The sequence below is a fragment of the Apodemus sylvaticus genome, chromosome 15, assembly GCF_947179515.1.
Source record: "Apodemus sylvaticus chromosome 15, mApoSyl1.1, whole genome shotgun sequence".
NCBI lineage: Eukaryota > Metazoa > Chordata > Mammalia > Rodentia > Muridae > Apodemus > Apodemus sylvaticus.
The window spans coordinates 22,775,727-22,797,231 of NC_067486.1; the positions used below are offsets into that span (position 1 = coordinate 22,775,727).

General features: G+C 39.3%; 1 protein-coding gene and 1 long non-coding RNA gene across 2 annotated transcripts; one reads left to right on the top strand and one right to left on the bottom strand.

Annotated features, from left to right (window-relative positions):
• Window positions 1-708: 708 nt before the first annotated feature.
• On the bottom strand, window positions 709-9,119 carry LOC127666077 (uncharacterized). Its single transcript, XR_007973537.1, has 3 exons — window positions 8,944-9,119; window positions 1,320-1,465; window positions 709-1,082 (listed from the first exon to the last, which is right to left on the bottom strand). It is a non-coding gene; the product is annotated as an uncharacterized LOC127666077 (long non-coding RNA).
• A 169-nt stretch (window positions 9,120-9,288) lies between these two features.
• On the top strand, window positions 9,289-19,723 carry Hspa13 (heat shock protein family A (Hsp70) member 13). Its single transcript, XM_052158730.1, has 5 exons — window positions 9,289-9,386; window positions 10,923-11,263; window positions 15,014-15,227; window positions 16,744-16,911; window positions 17,672-19,723. The coding sequence occupies exons 1-5, from the start codon at window positions 9,362-9,364 to the stop codon at window positions 18,334-18,336; spliced, it is 1,413 nt and encodes a 470-aa protein (XP_052014690.1). The 5' UTR covers window positions 9,289-9,361; the 3' UTR covers window positions 18,337-19,723.
• The last annotated feature ends 1,782 nt before the right edge of the window (window positions 19,724-21,505 follow it).

Genomic DNA, 21,505 nt, shown 5'->3' on the forward strand with positions numbered 1-21,505 from the left:
TGTAAATTTTCCAAAACACAAAGAAGGATACCAAAAGGAATTCACAAAAGCGGAGATGTCCCAAGGCCAGGGTCAACCTCAACACATCAGTTCCCAGATCAGGAGCAATCTCATGGTGGAGACACTCACAGACTAGGTGGAGACTTTGGAAAGAACTATGTGGCCCCAAGTTTATTGTCTTAATCAATTTGGATTATCTCACACATTATTTTGTAATAAAAAAGCAATAAAATCAGAAGCAAATTTCTGAGGAAGAATTTGTCCAGAGAAACAGCATAATTTAGTAGTAAGATGTAATAAGAATATCAGATCACTTGTTCAGTGAAACAGAATAGAGAAACAGAACTATGCGCTATGCAACCCTGTAAATAATAAAGAAGGACATTTAACACTATAGGATTTATGTTTAGAAAATAGTCATAGGCTGATATCTATACAGAAAAAAAAGGATTAGCATCCTAACACACTATCAGTCCAAGGATGATTAGAGACCCAATATGAAAGTTGAAAAAGGATAACATGGTATAATATCCTAGTGAATTTCCTGGAAGTTAGTGGTTAGTGGTAAGCAAAAGATAAAAACTATAAAACTACAGTACATAATTAAAAATTCAGATAGTCTTAAAAGACATGAAACTATTTGAGGTATTTATAACTCATATGGTATGCTAAATACTAGTAGGTTAAAAATAAAAAAAACACCACAATTTGAACAGACAAAGAAAATAAAGATAAAAATACTGAATTTCCCTAACAATCATTAAAACTAAAGTACATATCACAGAAACACACCATTCTGCTTTCATCAGACCAAAAAAAAAAATATACTGGTGAATATGATGATGTTGAGACCTCTCTCAGATGACTCTAGGCTGTGTCAAGTTGACAGTTAAAGCTGCCGATGTCAACTTGACACAAGGACATATCACTTTAAACCATACACTTACGTTCCTCGTCAAGTCTCATGTTAATATAACAGTATGAAATAAAGAACTTCAAAAGTGCCACAGTCTTTCAAAAGTTCCAGTGATTAAAAAGTTGAATGTCTTTTTAAGGGTCCAAAATCTCTTAACCTTGGGTTCCTATAAAAATAAAAAACAAGTTAAATACTTCCTATTCTATAAAAGAAGAGCCAAGGCATAGAAAAAAGGTAGTTTAAAGCAAACCCAAAAGCTAGCAGTGTGAACCCCTGTCTCATAAGCCCAATCTTCAACATGTGGTCTTCATTCCCTGGCAGTCTTCTGGCCACCCACCTCACACACTACTTGTCTTGTGGATCTAGGCTCATTGCACTCTACACCAACAAATGTCCCACATACCTGGCATCTCCAATATCCTGCAGTCTCCACAGCAGTCGGGTGGCATCTTTACTATTGGCCTCTCCACAGGGATTATGACTCTGCCATATGGTGCCAGGCCTCAACTATTCTCTATGATCATGTCATGCTTTCAAAACCAGCATCATCTGTGTGACATCACATAGTCTTTACCAAGTTTTGTTGTGAGTCTGAAATGCAACCTAGCAACTTCCCCCAAACATAACAAATCAACAAAACAAAACAAACAAAACACCCATCAGAATATATTACTTTGCCAGTGATGTACAATAAGTTTTACTTCAGTGATGTTAATACCTTAGTAACTGAGGCTTATTGCTTAGTTGCAGCTGATCAACACACTCAGATTCTTAGTTGAAATGCCACAAAATGACCCCTGTACCAGTCCTGATAAAAACTTTCCTTGCTTCTGAAACCTTACCAGCCAAGCTTCAGTTGGCCCCATTTCTCTTGGCATTCTTAAATCCTCCAAGCTCCTACAGAATGTCTAATAGCTTTTCCATCCCAAAGTTCCAAAACCCTTCACATTCTTCCAATAAAAGACTTCAAAAGGACTGTGGTAGCTTGAAGGAAAAATGACACACATGCACACCCTGCCCAGACACACACAGAGTTCATGAATTTCAAAGCTTTATCCCTGGTTGAAGGCACTGCTTGGAGGCCACAAGGAAGTGTAGCATGGGTGGTGGAAGTACATTAACAGGGCAGACTTTGAGATATCCTTATCTTGCCCTACTTTCAGTTTCCAGTGTCTACTTCTTTACTCTGAAGATGTGCTGCCTCTGCTTCCTGCTTTGAAAGTTTGCCTGTGGCTTGTTGCTGTGCCTCTGCACCATTGGAGGTCTGCAGCAGCATTAGGCTCAAAGCAACTCTTCCTCTATAAGCTGCCTTTGACTTGGTGTTTTATCACAGTAAAAGCAGCATAGGGAAGACATAGAGTGCCTGACTTGTACTCCAGGTCATAGTCCATTACTGAGGAACGTCAGGGCAGGAACTTGGGCAAGAATTTAGAAGCAGGAACCATGCAGGAAGGCTTCCTGTTGGCTCCCTCACATATGAACAGAGCATATATACAAAATCCTATATGTATAAAGTCTTATGTAAGCTTAATATAAAACAAAATGGTAGTGGGAGCAACTACCTTACACCTATAATCCCAGCCTGGGACATGGAACCAGGAGTTCACAGTGAGTTTTCATATTTCTCATGGTTCACACCCATCACAAACATGGGGGCATTGGAAGAAGGGCAGAGATGATGACTCTTTTGGCCCCACCCTTCAAGTGTGCCCTGGCCTTCTCTATGGTGGTGAAGATGCCAGTAGACTCCACTACATACTCAGCACCAGCATCGCCCCATTTATATGTTAGCAGGATCTTGATCCTGGAAGATGGTGATGGGCTTCCTGTTGATGACAAGCTTCCCATTCTCAGCCTTGACTGTGTCCCTGAATTTGCCATGGGTGGAGTCATACTAGAACATGTAGACCATGTAGTTGAGGTCAATGAAGGAGTCGTTGATAACAACAATCTCCACTTTCCAAGTGCAGAACAGAAGGTAGCCCTGGTAACCAGGCACTCAATATAGTCAATGTCTAGGTCTATGTCAATGTATGTGTATATGCATGTATATGTATAATTTATATGTAGTCTGATTAATTGATCAAAATAACTGTCATCTCTAACCAAATTCTAAGAATGAAGTTCTGCTCTCCTATGAGAAAATAATGACAGAAAAGCAACTGTGAAAGCTCTCACACACATTCTTTGTTTTCTTGCTGTGTACTATGATGGCACAGAGTGAGGAGGGGCACTATTCCATTGCTGGCTGAGAGACTCAATTGTTGTCAAAAACAGAGTCTTCCTCAGTTGTCGCTTTCGCACATATGACAGACAAGCTGTTCTGTTGTAAACTCAAGAGTATAAGGGCACATTCCGCTCCTAAATTATGCTGATCACAGTGTGGCTTCCTTCTGTGTCTGCTCATGCTTCTGCCCTTTGCAGTTTTCAGAGGATAATTTTCTTTCAAAGATATTTCAGAAAGCGGGAATGCCTTCTGCTCTGCCCACTGATTTCTTGCTGAATTACTGATTTTCCCCCCGAGAAACTCCGTTTTGTTTTCCCTTTGCTCAGTGCTTACATTCATTTTGTTTATTTCATTCGGTATTTTTTGGTTGATATTGTTGCTGTTATTGCTGTTGTAGAGACAGTGTCTTGACTCCATATTCCAAGCTGGCCTGAAAACCATTGTGCTTACTATGACTACTCATAGTTTGTCAACAATGCCTCCTGAACCACCAACTGCTTACCACCACCATCACCACCCGCCCCTTGCCAAGGTCATCTATGAAACTTTGGTAATGTGGAAGGGGTCATGACCATGGTCCATGACATAACTGCCACTCAGAAGACTGTGGATGGCCCCTCTAGATATCTGTGGCATGATGGCCATGGGGCTGCCCAGAACATCATCCCACTGGTGCTGCCAAGGCTGTGGGCAAGGTCATCCCAGAGCTAAACAGGAAGCTGACAGGTATGGACTTCTTTGTCTCTCAATGTATTTGTTGTGGATCTGACATGCTGACTGGAGAAAACTACCAAGTATGATGACATCAAGAAAATGGTGAAGCAAGCATCCAAGGGCCCACTAAAGGGCATCCTGGGCTACACTGAGGACCAAGTTGTCTCCTGTGACTTTGACAGTATCTCCCACTCCTCCACCTTTGATGCTGGGGCTGGCATTGCTTTCAATGACAATTTTGTGAAGCTCATTTCCTGGTATGACAATGGATACCACTACAGCAACAGAGTGGTGGACCTCATGGCCTACATGGCCTCCAAGGAGTAGGAAGTCCTAGACTGTCCACCCAAGCAAGAGAGCAAGAGAGAGGCCTTTGGTTGCTGAGGAGTCCCTGTCGCAACTCAGCCCTCAACACTGAGCATCTCCCTCACAATTTCCATCCCAGACCCCCACAATAATAGAAGGGCCTAGGGACCCCTCCATACTCTCTTGAATACCATCAATAAGGTTCGATGCACACCCGCCCAAAGACTGTATCACAGTACCCAACCTGTTAGAGAACCTTAATGACTGTAACAAATTGTGTAACATCTATTGAAGAAAACTACTTAGAACTCATTAAAACTGAGACATATTGTTTTCCTAGATGGACATGCCACTACTGTCATACTGTGCATTCCCTCTTATCAAGACATACACATAAAGGTTTTAGCCTAAATTTTAAAGGAATTGTAATAATTTTAGAAGGAAAGGAACTAAGTTGATTTGTAAGTTGTGCAAAAAATTGATGAAAACTGAAAAATAGTAAAGGAAAAACTAAGTAATTTTGTCCATGCAGATATGTGTCTATGATAAAGTCTCAAGGATAAAGCAGTATGTTACTGACCCACAATAATAAAATGAAACAAGTATCAGGAAAAAATCTCTATGCCTAAGTGTGTGGTTTTATCTGTTAGGTTCCTTTCTATATTAAGAACTGAACCTAGAGGATCCTGCAAGTGAGGGGGGCATCTTACCATAGTGTTATTCCTCTTTCATTGTTATTTTGTGACAGAATCCTGCTAAGTTGTGTAGGATGACTTTGGACTCACTCTGTGTAGCCAACTTGGTCTCAAATTCCTAATCTTATTCCTTTGAAATATCCAGGCCTGTACCATCAGCACTGGCGGTGAGGAATGGACTATATATAGGGCATATACAGCATTAATATATATACATACAAGTAACATTATACAGCTGGACATATTGCATTTATATATTTAGGAACATACAGACACACACACACACACACACACACACACACACACACACACAGATATGTATGTAACAATTACTGAAAAACATCCATGAATTTGAAAGACAATAAGGAGGGGTTTGTGGGGCAGTTTGGAAGAAAGCAGGGGAAAGGGGAAATGATGTAATTATATTATAATCTCAAAAGATAATTAAAAATCAAGCAGTGAGAGTTAGGTTGTGGATGTTCACACCTGTAATAGTTGCTCTGCTAGGAGGATCAAAGGACTGACTAGGGAAGTAACACTGTTTTAAAGACAAGACAAAAAATAGATAACACAAAAGAACAAACAAACAAACAAACAAAAAGCAAAAAGAAAACAACCAAAAAGTATTACAAGAATCAAAGCCAAAATAAGCTATTAAACTAATAAGAAAGGGAGATTAAGCAATAAATACTAATGAATTAAATATTGAAGAAAGCTAAAAATTAGTCTTGCAATATAATATTCTATTGAATCTGTAATTTGAACATAAAAAATTACAAACATGTAAACACTGCTATAAACTACAGGAAAATATGCATTTTATATATATATATATATATATATATATATATATATATATATATGCTCTAAGCACATTTCTGCTGATAATATATAGGTACGGTCCATCTATCTGCACTAGAGAAAAATCAAGAGACTACAAGAGAAGGGGAAACTGGTTCGTTTCAGTTTCTTTTATTGTGATATGTGATATCGAAACTTTCTACAATAAGCTATATAAAGAAAATGCTTTCAGATATCCTAAAATTTAAAAGAAAAAATCCACATCAATAAAAGAATAAACCTAGGACATCAGTCTACTTCATTAGGACTCTGAGCTCATCATTTTCATGAATAAACCAACGCATTGCTAATTCTTGAAATCCTTCATGTAGACAGCACTGAAATAAGCTTATACTGTCTGGAATGTCACTGAAGGTAAGTTTTAGGAAAAGGACAGCTAATTTTATTATCTCTCTCTCTCTGTGTATATATATATATATATATATATATATATATATATATATAGTGTGTGTGTGTGTGTGAGTGCGCTATTACTGTAGACTACTTTCATTAAAATCATCCCACTAACAATTACATTGCTCTTTTCTGTTATACTAAAAAATAACTCAAAAAGAATAAAACATTTTCTTAAAAAAATGTAGTAGGGCCAGGTGGTTGTAGCTGTAAATATATTTTGAGTCTGAGTCATTATTCCAGGAGCTTGAGGCCAGGAGGAAAAATAGCCTGACATATAACAAAAGTACCTACAACTCTATGATTTAAAATAAGAGTAACATCATTGCAGAACTATGATCCAGGAAAACATCTTCCAAATTTCTGACCGACAGGTTTGTATAATAGGCCTCTATCAGTTTTCAGACATTTTGTGAATACAGTAGCAAACAATGAGAATAGCCCGCATGCTCTATTACGCTCTGAGGGTAATGGCTTTCTACTCTGTTTATGGTTGCATATTAAATGGAAACTGCATATTAAATGAAAAGGGTATGTAGTAGCTACCTTTTTATTGCTGTGATTAAAATGGTCGACTGGAATGGGGTACCTTACTTACTTTTCTATTGCTGTGATAAAACACGATAACTAAGGCAACTTATAAAAGAAAGTGATTACCTTCTCTTACTGTTTCAGGGGCTTGGAATCTAAGACAGTCCACAGGAAGTGCCAGGATAACTGAAGGCTCACATCTTTAGCCTCAAACCACCATAGCAACTCAAGAAAATGTGTACATTGGCTTTTGGTTCCAGAAGACTAGATATCTGTTTTGGCTGGAGAGACATGGCAACAGGCCACCAGTGCAGGAAGCTAAAAGACCATACCAAGTGTAGTCAAGTAACAAACTCTGAAAGCCTGCTTCCCAGTGAGGGATTTCCTCCAAAGAGTCTCCACATTCTAAAACTTCTGCTTACTTCCCCAACAGTAGCAACAACTAGGTACCAAGTGTCTATCTACATAATTTAGTAGGAAACATTTCTCTTTTAAAGGACAACACCATGGTGGGCAGAAGGAATTACAATCAGCAGTGCTTGTATCACTGATCCTGGTGATATTGGTCCCATGGCTGGTAAATCTAATGACTGTCTGTTTCTATACTGTTGGTAGTTGGGCTATTTTTATCTGGACTACTTACCCCTGGCTACTTTGTATCTTCCCATCAATTTATCAATTTACACTTTGACTCTCACATTAAAAAAAATCTCTCAAATACTGGTGTTTCTCTTCAAGGTAAAACTATATAGGCCTGCTCCAATCTTGTTCCTCCCCAGTGATCATACAATTCTTATGGCACAGAGCATATTGAATTAAATGTCTGAATTTGCCTTCTCTCTGTCCTTTTTTGATAGCAATGGCTCCCACTGTGCTAAGCACACAGTGACTGTTCTATAATATTTATGAAAATTAAATTACCCATAAAAATCATCAATTGGATTTTTGAATTATGCTTTCTTCATTCTTCCTAAGAACTTTGGTGAATAATAGTCATATATTCACACAGTTTTCATATTTCACATAACAATGTATTTAAAAACACAAAAGTGTATTATAATGGGTCTCTGTCAGCCATAATTCAGTTTTAAAATCATTATATATGTATGTGTGATAATATCTATCTGTAGATAGGTCGGTAGATAGACGATAGATATAGACTAACATATCATAGATAAAGTATGTAGATAAGTAGAAACATAAGAGATACAAGCTTTTACACAAATAGAAAGCCAGTAGAGGTTTATCCCCACAACTAGCAGACCTGTTGTCAATTGGTACTACTTGATCTGTGTCCCAACACTTACTTGATCTGCTAAGACAGAGAAGCAGATTTAAGTTTCTAGGTTTTTATGTGTTTATGAACTTTCCCAAAAGTAATAGTAAAGCCATGTGCAGAAAGCGTCCTTAAGTCATATCAAATATTAAACAGTGAGGGGAAAAAAATCAGGTTTGATATGCTTAAAAGCACAAGTATCCTCAATAATTGTGGTTAATCTTTTCTGTCCTGGTGGAATTCAGAATCATCATGGATGTAAACTTCCGGGTATGAATATGAGGGAATTTCAAATCTGATTGAGATGACAAGACTTCACCTAACTATGGGCACTACTATTTCGACAGTCAGCAGGTTCAAGGCTGAAAAAAAGCGATATGCCTTCATTTCCTCTCTCTACTTCCTGACTGGATGCAATGGGAACAGCTGGCTAAAGGTCTTGCCTCCACGACTTCCTTGCTATGACGAACTGTATCATTGAACTTTGAGCCTAAATAAATCTTGTCTTCTTCAAATTGCTTTGCTAACCTATTTTATAGCAGCAAGGAGAAAAGTAATCGGATAGTCAACACGTGAAAGGACCTGTCCAGGAAGACAATTCTGGGCACTTATGACATACTTAACACGAAAAGTAGAGTGTATCGTTCCATATTTGTTTGTAACAGCATGTTTGAATGTTAGTATTAGATTTAAAAATATCTTGGATAAACCGTGCCTTCTTGGATAAACCTCATTCCTGAAGACCCCTTGAAACAATTTTAACAGCACCGGGGTGGCGATGCTTTTAAGGATCGCAGGGATGTTTACAATGCAAAGAGCAGACACACCAGACAGATCTCCTATAGGACTGCACCACTGCCGAACGCAAAGCAGACTTTGGAGGGTTTAGGAGAAGTCTATCTAGAATCTTGATTTTAAAACGCCTTTTAAAAAAAGAGGCTGAACAACGAAAGAAAACAAAACAAAACAAAACAAAACAAAAATGGAAGTTTGAATTCCCCGCCAGCCTGGCAACGCAACCCACCTCAGATTCTTAATTGGATTTATACTCCTTATGCCTTCCAAGCTCTGACTGTCCAGAACTGCAGCTCCCACAATACAACGCGGTGAGGCGGGGCTACGGGAACTGTTTTTACTGCAAGAGGCTCGCGGCGTTTGATGAATGACCAACTCTGGCCTTTCCTAGAGGCTACTCCCACTACAAAGCCGTGTTTGTTGGGCCTTCGTGCGTGGGGAGGCCGAGTCTTTCCTCACTGGCCTGAGTGAAATCCACCCCGCGGCCTCATGGTAGATGGAGTCCTTCCTGTGGTGGTAGTCGTAGTTCCTCTATCTACCTCGGAGCCGACGGACTACATTTCCCAGGAGGCTGCGGGACAGCCGGCGTCTAGGGGGGCGGTGCCTCCCGTCGGTACAGTCATCCTTCTGCCTGTTCGGCGGGACTGATGGCCGGGGAGATGACGATCTTAGGTCAGTATCTCAGGGGTCCCTGCAGCTATGGCAGTCGACGAGACAGTTAGAAGAGGTCTTGGTGGGCAGGGGTTGGCTGTCTCACTCCCTGAATCACAGGTCACGCAGCCGAAGGGAGCCTGAAAAGGGGGCTAGGGCTGTTTGGAGCTGGTGGGGGCGGGGCGCCGGGAGCCGGGGTCCAGCTGCTGGACGCCTCTTGGGGTCCTGCCACTAGCCACAGGTCTGAGGGACGAGGGCACAGAAATGCTAAAGGCCTCGGTCTTGAATTGGTAGCAGAAATCGGTTCTCTATGCAAGAACCCACTGTGAATAAGAAGGGCATCTCGAGATGAAGACTCTTGGCTTCATTCGGGATGCCGAATTGGGAGGGATTCTGGTCCCTGTTCGTTTGTAGCTAGATTCTCTTTCGAACATAGCGTTTGGGAATCACATTCCCTTGTCGAAAGATGAGTTGGTTTTTGAGATGTGTCTGTAGGTTGGAAGAGACAAGTGAATAGGTTCTTGGTATGCTATGATGCGCCAGGCATTGATTTGAAGGAGCTAGCAATTACCAACAGCACTACAGACTGATATGCTGGGTTTGTAGTATGTCTGAGTAGAAACAGGTGTATAAGGCAGACTAGTGAAACCAAGTAAGATAATTCTAACTTAAAGAATTAACTCAAGTTAATTCTAAACTTAAAGTGATGTCCTTATTCACATCTGTGTACACTATGCATGGTGTTTATATATGATCTTTTCCCTATGATATTTGCTCAGCCTGTGCTCTTGATGGGCCATACAATGGTGAATAGAACTTGCCTTCGGGAAGCTTACATATTGTTGGTATCAGGGTTAGCACTTCTTCCCTATCTGGGTACCAGGATATACTTCTTCCCTAACTACTGCCTCTTTGAGAAGTATATTCTTAATCATGCTTAAGTAGGCAGAAGCTCTTCTGGGACTCTTATGAGGTAACAGTAATACCCAAGCAGTTTTGAGATCAGCTGCTTACTTACATCCAACTTATGCTTTTTGATTGGGTAAAGATGATAATCAGCCAGGTGAGTCTTACATACCAAAGCGTTCGCTGTAAGAAAAAGCTTTTGTCGTGAGAATTTCATAATGACATTTCATTTTAGTAGTGACGGGTAAAACTGTTTATGAAGCTATCATAAACAGCAATATAAACATATAAATAGCAATGAGAGAAGAAATCTGGGTTTATATCCAGTGTTTGCTTCACATTTGTGATGTTTTCTTTGAACAGCATAATTATTACTTAAATATTTTTACATTTTATTCCTTTATTCTTGTGTGATAGATTATACAGTGGCTTTGGGTTTTTTTTTTCTCTCTTTTATTTTTAAAATGTATTTGTAGCCAAATGGCATGCTAAAAACTTGATGTCCAAACAAAGTAGTTATTAATCCTACAAAGTAAACTATTTTATGCTTTTGTTTCAAAAGTGTTATTAAAGAGATGTTGCTATAGGTACAGTGTATGGTAGTAGCTTCACACACACAAAAAAAAAACCCTATCTTTCTACCTTTTTCAGGTTCAGCTGTTTTGACGCTCCTGTTGGCTGGCTACTTGGCACAACAGTATTTACCATTGCCTACGCCAAAAGTGATTGGCATCGACCTGGGTACCACCTACTGCTCGGTTGGTGTGTTTTTCCCTGGGACAGGGAAAGTAAAGGTGATTCCGGATGAAAACGGGCATGTCAGCATCCCAAGCATGGTGTCCTTCACCAATGGCCTTGTGCATGTGGGCTACGAAAGCCTGGAGCTGGCGGACTCAAACCCTCAGAACACAATATATGATGCGAAAAGGTTCATAGGGAAGATCTTCACCCCCGAGGAGTTGGAGGCCGAAATTGGCAGATACCCATTTAAGGTACGAAGCTCATCTAAACTCTGTGTGCATTTATTTGATTTAACTGTACTATTATTTGAATCCATGCTTTGGCCTCACAGTGCACGTCATTTCATCCCCGCTGGCTTTCTATGTCAGGGAGTTGTATTCCCTCAGTAAGAAAGTCCTCAGCGACTTCAGGCTGAGTCTTCAGTGACTTCCTGGTGTGACCTGGTCAGAAAAAGGGGCCTCGCTGGCTGTGCATGTGTTCTACGATCATCACAGTTCCCATCAGTTCTTTCAGATGTCTTAGAAAGGGTGCTGCAGCCCCATGGACTGTGAGTAGAGATTCTGTGTGTGTGTGTGTGTACGTTCGTATGCATACAACATTTATCACCTGCTTTCATGTTTTCTGGTTTATTTGAAGTGTATCAGTATGTCACTCACATTTAATGCGTGCACACCCATAGCTTTAATGGCTGTGGAAGTACTATTTTATTAAAGAACTGATCTATCTCATCTTTCTCTTATAGTACTTTGCTAGTATCACACTAGTTTTTGAAATTCAGTATATATATATATATATATATATATATATATGTGTGTGTGTGTGTGTGTGTGTGTGTGTTTGTCAGAAAATGAATGCATGCCTTATAGAATTTCAAGTTGTATATATATATGTATTTTTTTAATTATAGATTTGCATTCCAGCTGTTGCCCCCTCCCCCCCGAATTTCTGGTCCCCACTACCACAGTTCTTCAACTCCTTCCCCCTTACCTCTGAGAGGGTGATCTTCATCATCACCCCCCCCCCACACACACACACACACACACCAGGCATCCTCCTTCCCTGGGGCCTCAAGTCTCTTGAGAATTAGGCGCATCTTCTCCCATTGAGTCCAAACTGGTGCTGTATATGTGCCCAGGGCCTTGTTGCTAGTGTATGCTGGTTGGTGGCTCAGTCTGTGGGAGCTCCCGGAGCTCTGGGTTAGTTGAGACTGCTGGTCTTCCTATGGGGTCTTTTTCCTCTTCAGTTTCTTAAGTCCTTCCTCAAATTCTTCCATAAGGGTTCCCTAACTTAAGTCCAATGGTTAAGTGTAAGTATCTGCTTCTGTCTCAGTCAACTGCTGGTTGGGCCTCTCAGAGGACAGCCATGCCAGGCTCCCATCTGCAAGTACATCATAGCATCAGTAATAGTGTCAGGCCTTGGTGCTCTCCATGAGACAGATCTCAAGTTGGGCCTGTCACTGGATAGCCTTTGCTTCACTCTCATCTCCAATTTTGTCCCTGTAGTTCTTTTAGATGGAAACAATTCTGGGTGAGAAATTTAGACTGTGGTTTTGTAAGCCCATCCCTCCACTTGAGGCCCTGTCTTTCTTCTGGAGGTGGACTCTTCCAGTTCCCTCTCCCCACTGTTTAGCATTTTGGATAAGGTCACCTCCATTGAGTCCTGAGAGTCTCTCACCTCCCAGGTCTCTGGAACTTTCTAGAGGGTCCTCCCCCCACCATCCACCCCAGAGGCTGCATATTTCCATTCATTGTCCTGGCCCTAAGGGCTTCTTCTGTCTCCTCTTGCCCCCTGCCCCATTCCAGATCCTGTTCTCCCTTTCCTGTCCTCTTCCCTCTCCCACCCAGGTCCCTCCTCTCTGCCTCTCATGACTATTTTGTCCCCCTTCTAAGTGGGATTGAAGCATCCTCACTTGGGCCTTCCTGCTTGTTAAACGTCTTATGGTCTGTGGGTTGTCTCCTAGGTGTTCTGTACTTTTTGGCTAATATCTGCTTATCAGTGAGGACATAACATGCATGTCCTATTGGGTCTGGCTTACTTCACTCAGGATGATATTTTCTAGTTCCATCTATTTGCCTGCAAAATTCTTGAAGTCCTGATTTTTAATAGCTAAATAGTATTTCATTGTGGACAGGAAATACTATGGACATTTTTCTGTATCCATTATTTTGTTGAGGGACATCTGGTTTGTTTCCAGCTTCAGGCTATTATAAAGAAAGCTGTTAATGAACATAGAGGAACATGTGTCCTTGTGGTATGGTGAGCATCTTTGGAGTGTATTTCCAGGTAGAGCTGGGTTTTCGGGTAGAACTATTTCCTGTTTTCTGAGGAACTGCAAGGTTGATTTCCAGAGTGGTTATAATAGTTTGCAATCCCACCAGTAGTGGAGCAGTGTTCCTCTTTCTCCACATCCTCACCAGCATCTGCTGTCACTAGAGTTTTTGATCTTAGCCATTCTGATTGGTGTAAGATGGTATATCAACATTTTGATTTGCATTTTTAAGGAATTTTATTTACATTCCCAGATAATAGATCAGAAAGGCTGCATGCTCTTAACATTTGGTTTTTGTAGTATCTGTATCTTTAGCAGGTAGTATGATTTTCTTTCCTTACTGAGGTAGGTCTTGCTCCATAGTAGTCACTGAACTGTGAAGCCTCAGCCTCTTGAGTGGGTCAGCCTGTGCTACTGGGTCCAGTTTATTTTGTGTTCAACTATCCACAAGTGAAAAATGGAATTTTGTATTAACTGCCTTTCCTTTGCTTTACAGGAGTTATATTTAGTAGTATTTTTTCTTTCTTTTAAAAATTCTATTGGTTGATTGATTGTTTGCTTGATTAATTCAGAAACTAAATTTGTAGACTTGTCTGACTTAGAACTCACAAAGACCTGATTGCCTCTGCATTTCTTCTTCTTTGTCCTGGTTTGACATCTTTCTCTTTTCTTTAATGACAATAAAACACCTTATCATCTCTATGAAGTATAAGTTGTTCCTTTCAAAATAGTAGGCATTCATGAAATCTTAATTATAGAAGAGTTTTGATTGCTATGGTAATTAGTATGAACTTTGACCCTTTGCACTGGTTTGATTTTTTTTTCCGTTTTTGGTTTTCCATCTTAATGCTTTTATATATATTTTTAGTGTTTCTTTTTAACATTTAATTTTTGTTTTTGTTTATCCCATGTGCAACGTTTCCTTTCAGTTATGAAGTGGTCTAATGAGTGTACGGGTATTAGACTCACTAGGTAGTTGTATCATCATGACTTATGGAATAAAATGTTGCCTCCTTTGTGACTTGCGTTTCTGTAGTTTTCTTTCCTGTGGTTTTAATTACCAGTTCTCAGTGACCATGAATATGAAATGCAAACTCCCATAAATAGCCAATATGTAAATTGTTTAGGAGGGCAAGATGAAGCCATGCGCTTTCCCTTCTAAACCAGAGGTTGGCCATCCTGTTGATCATTGTTCTCTCTCGGCTTTACTCACAGCAGGCGTCCTGGGTATCAGGTGTTACAGGCACTGCAGTGCTGTCATTAAGACTATTTTACTAAGTAATGGCCCCGAAAGGCTGTATTAGTGGTAATGGCTATTTGTGTATGTTGACAAGAAGTTTTAAAGTGTTTCATCTAGTGAAAAGGTGTCCACTGAGGGTCTTCAGACATACAGCTCCCAATAACAGGAGTCTTCTGGGTGTTGTGACTCATTCTTCCAGTGAGAATGGATATTCTAGGCTTCTGTTGAATTCCTGACTTTTGTTTGGCTATTACTGAAAGCTGTAACACAGATTTAATAAATTTTTAAATATCACATTCAGTGAACTCTAATCTGGGAAAGGGTACTGGATATATTATAATGAGTTTTGTTTTTTGTTTTTTTTTTTGTTTTTTTTTTTTTTAGTTTTAAAGGTTTTCGTTGAGTCAATCCAATATGTTCGTGTCAAAGTAATTGGACTTATGTGTATACATACATATCTTTATATTCTTGCTTTTCAAATCTTATTCACAGGTTTTACACAAGAATGGAATGGCTGAGTTTTCCGTGACAAGTAACGAAACTATCATCGTTTCTCCGGAGTATGTCGGCTCTCGATTGTTGCTAAAGCTAAAGGAAATGGCAGAGGAATACCTCGGCATGCCGGTTGCCAATGCTGTCATTTCTGTGCCAGCAGAATTTGACCTACAACAGAGAAATTCAACAATCCAGGCTGCCAACCTTGCTGGTAATAGCACCCTTGACTGACGTGCATTTTCTCAAATTGTGTTAGGACAGGCATCTTCTGTAAATCAACTGTAGGCATGTAAACTGTATGGCAGATGAATTAGTTGTCTGTTTTATATAGGTTTGTGATGATAATTACGAACTCTGCTACAACATTTAATGTTTATATTGGGGAGATAACGCAGTATAAGGCTGGGGCTGTAACTTTCTGGTAGATTACTTCTCTAGAGAAGGTCAGACCCAGGCTAGGTTCAGTCCTGCAGGATACAGCCATCCTCAAAATATGTTTATAAGAAGAAGAAAAAAGAAAAAGTTAAGCTAATTAGGCATATGATAAAGAGTGGGAGAGAGCATAAGTACTTCTGTACTTCTGATCAAAGATAGGATCTCTTTGTTGTTCAGGTGAAGTGTTTCCAGATTGTCTAAGGTGAAAACGATGTAACCTGTTCTATAAATCCTGCTTTTGTGGTGCTGTATCCAGATAGATAGAGGCGTAGAGTAAGCATAATGTGTGCATAACATGTAACATTTTACTGTGGGAACTTCCTGTGCATGCCCTCCTCTTCAGCAATAGTAGTTGTATGCCCCTCCTAATGGATAGCAACCAGCAGTGTCCTTATTACCATTGCCTTGGGAGGCTCCGTCACCTCTTATTCAGAGCTACAGTCTTTTGTTTTGTTTTGTTTTTTTAATTGGATATTTTCTTTATTTACATTTCAAATACCCTTTCTTGGTCCACCCCCCCAAACCTCCTATCTCATCCCACCCCCCCTGCTTCTATGTGGGTGCTCCCCCACCTACTCCTGCCTCCCTGCCCTCGAATTCCCCTACACTGGGGCCCTGAGCCTTCACAGGGCTAAGGGTCTCTCCTTCCATTGGTGCCGTACAAGGCTATCCTCTGCTACACAGCACTTCCAGAAAGTAGCAAAGTGGAAGAATGGGGACCCAGAGATAGGGGTGGCTTATAGAATGATCAGGCATGTCTCCCTGAAACAGTGACTCCTAAGTCTCTGACTATAGGACCCTGCACATGACCAGAACATAGCAAGAAGGTTGATAACCAAAGGAAGGGCAATACAATCCGTGGGAGAATCTTCAGAGTTTGAAATGCTGGCGTGGCTCCGAGGTATAACCTCACATCTTGTATACCACTTTAAGTGGGGAAATTAGTTCAAAGCAGGAATCTCACTCAAGGTAATGTAGTCTTTTACCCAAGATCAGCTTACCACATTTCCACAACTATATATTTCTAAGTAGATTATCAATATTAGAAAAGACTGGAAGAGGTTTTTCAATTGTTAATAAAATGTCAAGATACTAAACTTAGGCTTTTCTTTTTTATGGTGTATTCTTTAAGAATAATTTTAATTATATCTGTAAAAAGAACTTGCATTTTTCATACTATTTTATTTTTCCTGCTGCTTTTGTCATTGCTGTGTGAAGATCCTATTAAAGAAGAAACAGGCATATTTGTATTACAAGTTGAGTAGACACTGTTTCTTCGTGTGGTCTTTCAGGACTGAAGATCTTGAGGGTGATAAACGAGCCGACAGCAGCAGCTATGGCCTATGGCCTCCACAGGGTTGACGTCTTCTACGTGTTGGTCATAGACTTGGGTGGAGGAACCCTCGATGTGTCATTACTGAATAAACAAGGAGGGATGTTTCTAACACGAGCAATGTCTGGTAAGAAACATGCACAATTAAAGAGGCTCAGGCGTGCTTCCCTCACTCTGCCTTGCATGAAGGATGTTGGTTTTGTTTTCAGAATATTTTGTGATTTTTCTATATATTGCTGCTTATATCTATGTACGGATCAAAGTTAACTATCAAAATAAATTGGCTGGACTTCCTGTAAGTCAGATAAGTAAGTTCTTTTACAGCTTTCTTGATGATGGTTAAAGGGAAGATAAGGGGGGAATGTCAAAATGAAGACATTCAGTTATTTCATCTGTTTATGCTTTAGGACAAGGATGTCCTAAGAAAAGCAACTTGACTATCACTGAAGAAATAAGAATGTTTACTTTAAATCTCTTTTTAAGATTTTTGCTTTGTGCTTTTTAGGTTAAAAATATAAGGGTGCTTATTAACCTACGTAAGTGTTCTAATATATATATTTCTCACTCTTTTAACCGAATTCCTTAGAGCCAAAATATATACCTTGAATTTATATTCCATTATTTTTTTCTTATAGAACTATTTCTATTAAGCTTTTAATTATTAACAGTGAGATAATATGTATATTTATTGATACCTGTTAGTCGTAAAAGTTACAAAATGAGACAGTGTTTCAATTTCAAGTAGATGCTGACTTCATTCTTCTGTGGTTGTCCAAAATTACTTGATGTCATTGAGCATCTCAATGACATCAAGTAATGTGTGTGTGTGTGTGGTGTGTGCACGCACATGTGTGACAATGACCTAAAATTTTTAATTCTGTTTTTAGGAAACAACAAACTTGGAGGACAAGACTTCAATCAGAGGCTGCTTCAGTATTTATATAAAGAGATCTATCAAACATACGGCTTTCTTCCTTCCAGGAAAGAAGAAATCCACAGATTAAGGCAGGCAGTGGAAATGGTCAAGCTAAACTTGACGGTTCATCAGTCTGCCCAGGTATCAGTTTTACTCACTGTAGAAGGAAAGGACAGCGAGAAATCTCAGAATGGTGACTCTGAGCTGCCAAAAGACCAGCTTACCCCAGGGGATGGGCACCATGTGAACAGAGCCTTTAGACCCGGCCTTGATGAAAGCAAGAGTGGAAGTCAGGTTTTATTTGAGACAGAAATATCCCGCAAGCTCTTTGATACCCTCAATGAAGATCTCTTTCAGAAAATACTCGTGCCCATTCAGCAAGTATTAAAAGAAGGCCACTTGGACAAGACTGAAATTGACGAGGTGGTTCTGGTTGGGGGCTCCACTCGGATTCCTCGGATCCGCCAGGTTATTCAGGAGTTCTTTGGAAAGGACCCCAACACGTCTGTAGACCCTGACCTGGCAGTGGTGACAGGAGTGGCCATCCAAGCTGGGATTGATGGAGGTTCCTGGCCTCTCCAAGTGAGTGCTTTAGAAATTCCTAATAAGCATTTACAGAAAACCAACTTCAACTGAACTCTAAGGGAGTACTGGTAACTGATCTTGTCTAGTGATGTTAATGATTTCCATGTGAAGCCTCCTCCAGAAAAGAAGTTCCTGAAGTCACTAACAGGTTCCCAAGAGGACATTTATACAGGACAACTTTACATAAAACTTTTTCTTTCGTTTTAGAATTGAATATGACCAGATGAGTCTTGTTCGGGTTTGTTTAAAAAAAAAACAAAAAAACAAAAAAAAAAAAAGCTCAGTATTTCTAAAGTAACAGGGTTGAGTAAAGCTCTCCTGGATTCTGGAAGTAGGTAGCCTTCGCACTTACTAGTCTGGAAACTTTAAATAGTGCCAACTACGAGGCCCAAGTTCTTACTGAATTTTATTAGTAGGGGCTGATAATTTCTTTATTTGGTTTTCACATATAACTCTTAAGGAATTGAAGGACTGTTATGTCGGGTATTTCCATGGCCTGGAGATAGCAGTATTATTAAACTGCATAGATAGTATCCATCAACTGCCATGAGATTTGTACTTTCAGAAATCTACTATCTTTTTACATATTATAGTCTCCTAATCTACAGATTTTAATATATTTGAAAGACCAGTTTTTCTTCCCAAAACAGCTGAAGATTTATTCGGATTTCTTTCTGCCAGATAGTAGACATGCCCTGTTTATACTGCAGTCTGTTTATCTGCAGGGCATCATTTTCTGCTTGTATTTTCACATGTCTGCTCTGTAAGAATAAAAAGAAAGACAGTAGAGAGTTTCTGGTCGCCTTTTCAAAGCGTTGATGTCTCAATAAGACTGTATTACTCCCTCCATTTCTTTTTGCTATCCAAGATCATTGCATAGATCAAATATTTGTAGCAGCTGTTTGGTTTTGGTTATGTTGTTTCCTCTTTCCCCAGGGCCAAGCCTACAAGTGCAAGACTATAATCCAACTATTCTAGAAATTGAGGCAAGGGGCTCACAACAAGTTCAAGCCTGTCTGAGCTACCTAGGAAGTTATAAGCCAATTTAGGCAGCTTATTGAGATCCTGTCCGTGTCTCAAAAAAACAAGAGAGAGGGATATAGGGAGGGGAGGGGAGAAGAAGAAAGCGAGCCAGACGGCCACAAGGGCCAGCGAAGAAAATGCTGGATGTTGGCTGTGATGCCATTAGTGGAAGATGTATGCCATTTTTTTTTTTTTGCTTTAATGAAAGTATTCACATACAAGAATTATATCCCGGCTATCATTTTGATATAAAGTATATCCTGTTTTATCAGTGTTGTAATAACTAAAGAAGAGAACTAAAACGTTAAGATCAAACACTTGAGCTTCCCAGAGGAAAGGTGGTAGTTTGGGTTGTTTTATTGGTTTTGTTTTTTGTTTTGTTTTTGTTTTGCAGCTTTATAATTTTTTTTTTTTTGCTCAGTCAGTAGTGAGGTTGTAGTTAAGTAACAGTCATTTTCATGTACAAAAGCACGTGCATTAGGTAGATTGAAAAACATGAAATGCAGTGCTTTATTTTAGAACTACTGGAGAAATGCCAAAGATGAGCCCTTCACAGCATTCTGAAAATATTCAAAACGGAATCTTTGATTTTAGATTGAAAAACGTCTTTGAACATGTGAACATGTTTGAGACTCTAGTATTCGAGTCTCAAATGTGCTACAGTCTCCACATGTGATTTGAATTCTCACGTAAGCCATTTAGGATTATAAACAGTAAACTTGAATTTCTCAGATTTATGACAGAACTCAAGATATGAACAAAACCAATTTGCAGAATGGGGCAGAAAAATAATTCTAAAATGGGAAGATAAATATTTTTTTATGAAAAACAGTATGGTAGTGTTGGAGGTGGGGCTAAGTAGTTAGCATCCTCTTCTATAGTAGTTGCATTATTAAAAGCATGAGAAGTAAATTTTTTTCTATCATATGTTAGAGCCATGTGTACCTAATCCTGACACCAGTGTAATTTATTTAAAAAGTACAAATGAATCCTGAAAAGGCCACTTGTTAAAATCTGAGATTATTTTTCATAAAATTTGCTTTTTAGTTGTACATTTGACTAAAGTTTTTTTAGTATGTAACTTTAAAAATAGTAATATATAATTTATTTTATATCAGTGTTTCGGTACTGTTTTCACTCAAACCACTTATCAAATACCACTGTGTATAATATGAATTCAATATGACAGTGACTGTATAGAACAGATTGTGCCTCTTAAATATGTATGTACAGGTAATTCACATTTTGTTGTAAATGCATACAGTTTGCAGTTTTGCTTTTAAATTGTATACTTTATTTTCCACCCATGACTAGCTTGGAGTATATTTTTGATGTATATAAATACAAAAAGAGAGAGAGAGAGAGCCAATATGTTGCTTACAGATTATGTCTCCTGGCATTTTTGCTATGTTTTCTGCATAGTTCTAATTTAGAGGAGCCAGTTCTTATGTGAACAGTTTCTTGAGAACTCTGATTAAGAAGCTATGGCTTGTAACCAGTGGAGTTAATGGTCCAATGAGTCTGTGTACCCTCCAATTGTAATCTTTCAATTGACAGTTAATACTTCATAATTTTCTAATAAACTATGTGTTATTCTTTTGGACAAAAATTGTTTTCTGTAAATATACCACATTTTTTTGTATCCATTCCTCTGTTGAAGGACATCTAGGTTCTTTCCAGCTTCCGGCTACTACAAATAGGGCTGCTATGAACATAGTGGAGCATGTGTCCTTATTGCATGCTGAAGAATCCTTTGGATATATGCCCAGTAGTGGTATGAATTCATGAAATTCTTAGACAAATAGATGGAGCTGGAGAACATCATACTAAGTGAGGTAACCCAGTCTCAAAAGATCAATCATGGTATGCACTCACTGATAAGTGGATATTAGCCTAGAAACTTTGAACACAAATTAAATGATGTCCAAAAAGAATGGAGGAGTGGCCCCTGGTTCTGGAAAGACTCAGTGCAAGAGTATAGGGGAATTCCAGAACAGGGAAGTTGGAAGGGGTGGATGGAAGAATAGGGGGATGGAAGAGGGCTTATGGCACTTGCGGGGAGTGGGGACCCAGAAAAGGGGAAATCATTTGCAATGTAAATAAAATAAAATAAAAATAAAAAATAAATGTTAAAGATATGCAAAAAAATTGTTTTCTGTCTTAAGAAATTCATTTTATTATGTCTTAAAAATAAGCC

Excerpts from the sequence above, each read along its gene's own strand:
- Hspa13 (XM_052158730.1), top strand. The coding sequence starts at position 9,362 with ATGGCCGGGGAGATGACGATCTTAG. Across the intron at positions 11,264-15,013 it reads TTGGCAGATACCCATTTAAG|GTTTTACACAAGAATGGAAT; the intron begins GTACGAAGCTCA and ends TCTTATTCACAG. Across the intron at positions 16,912-17,671 it reads TCTAACACGAGCAATGTCTG|GAAACAACAAACTTGGAGGA; the intron begins GTAAGAAACATG and ends TTCTGTTTTTAG.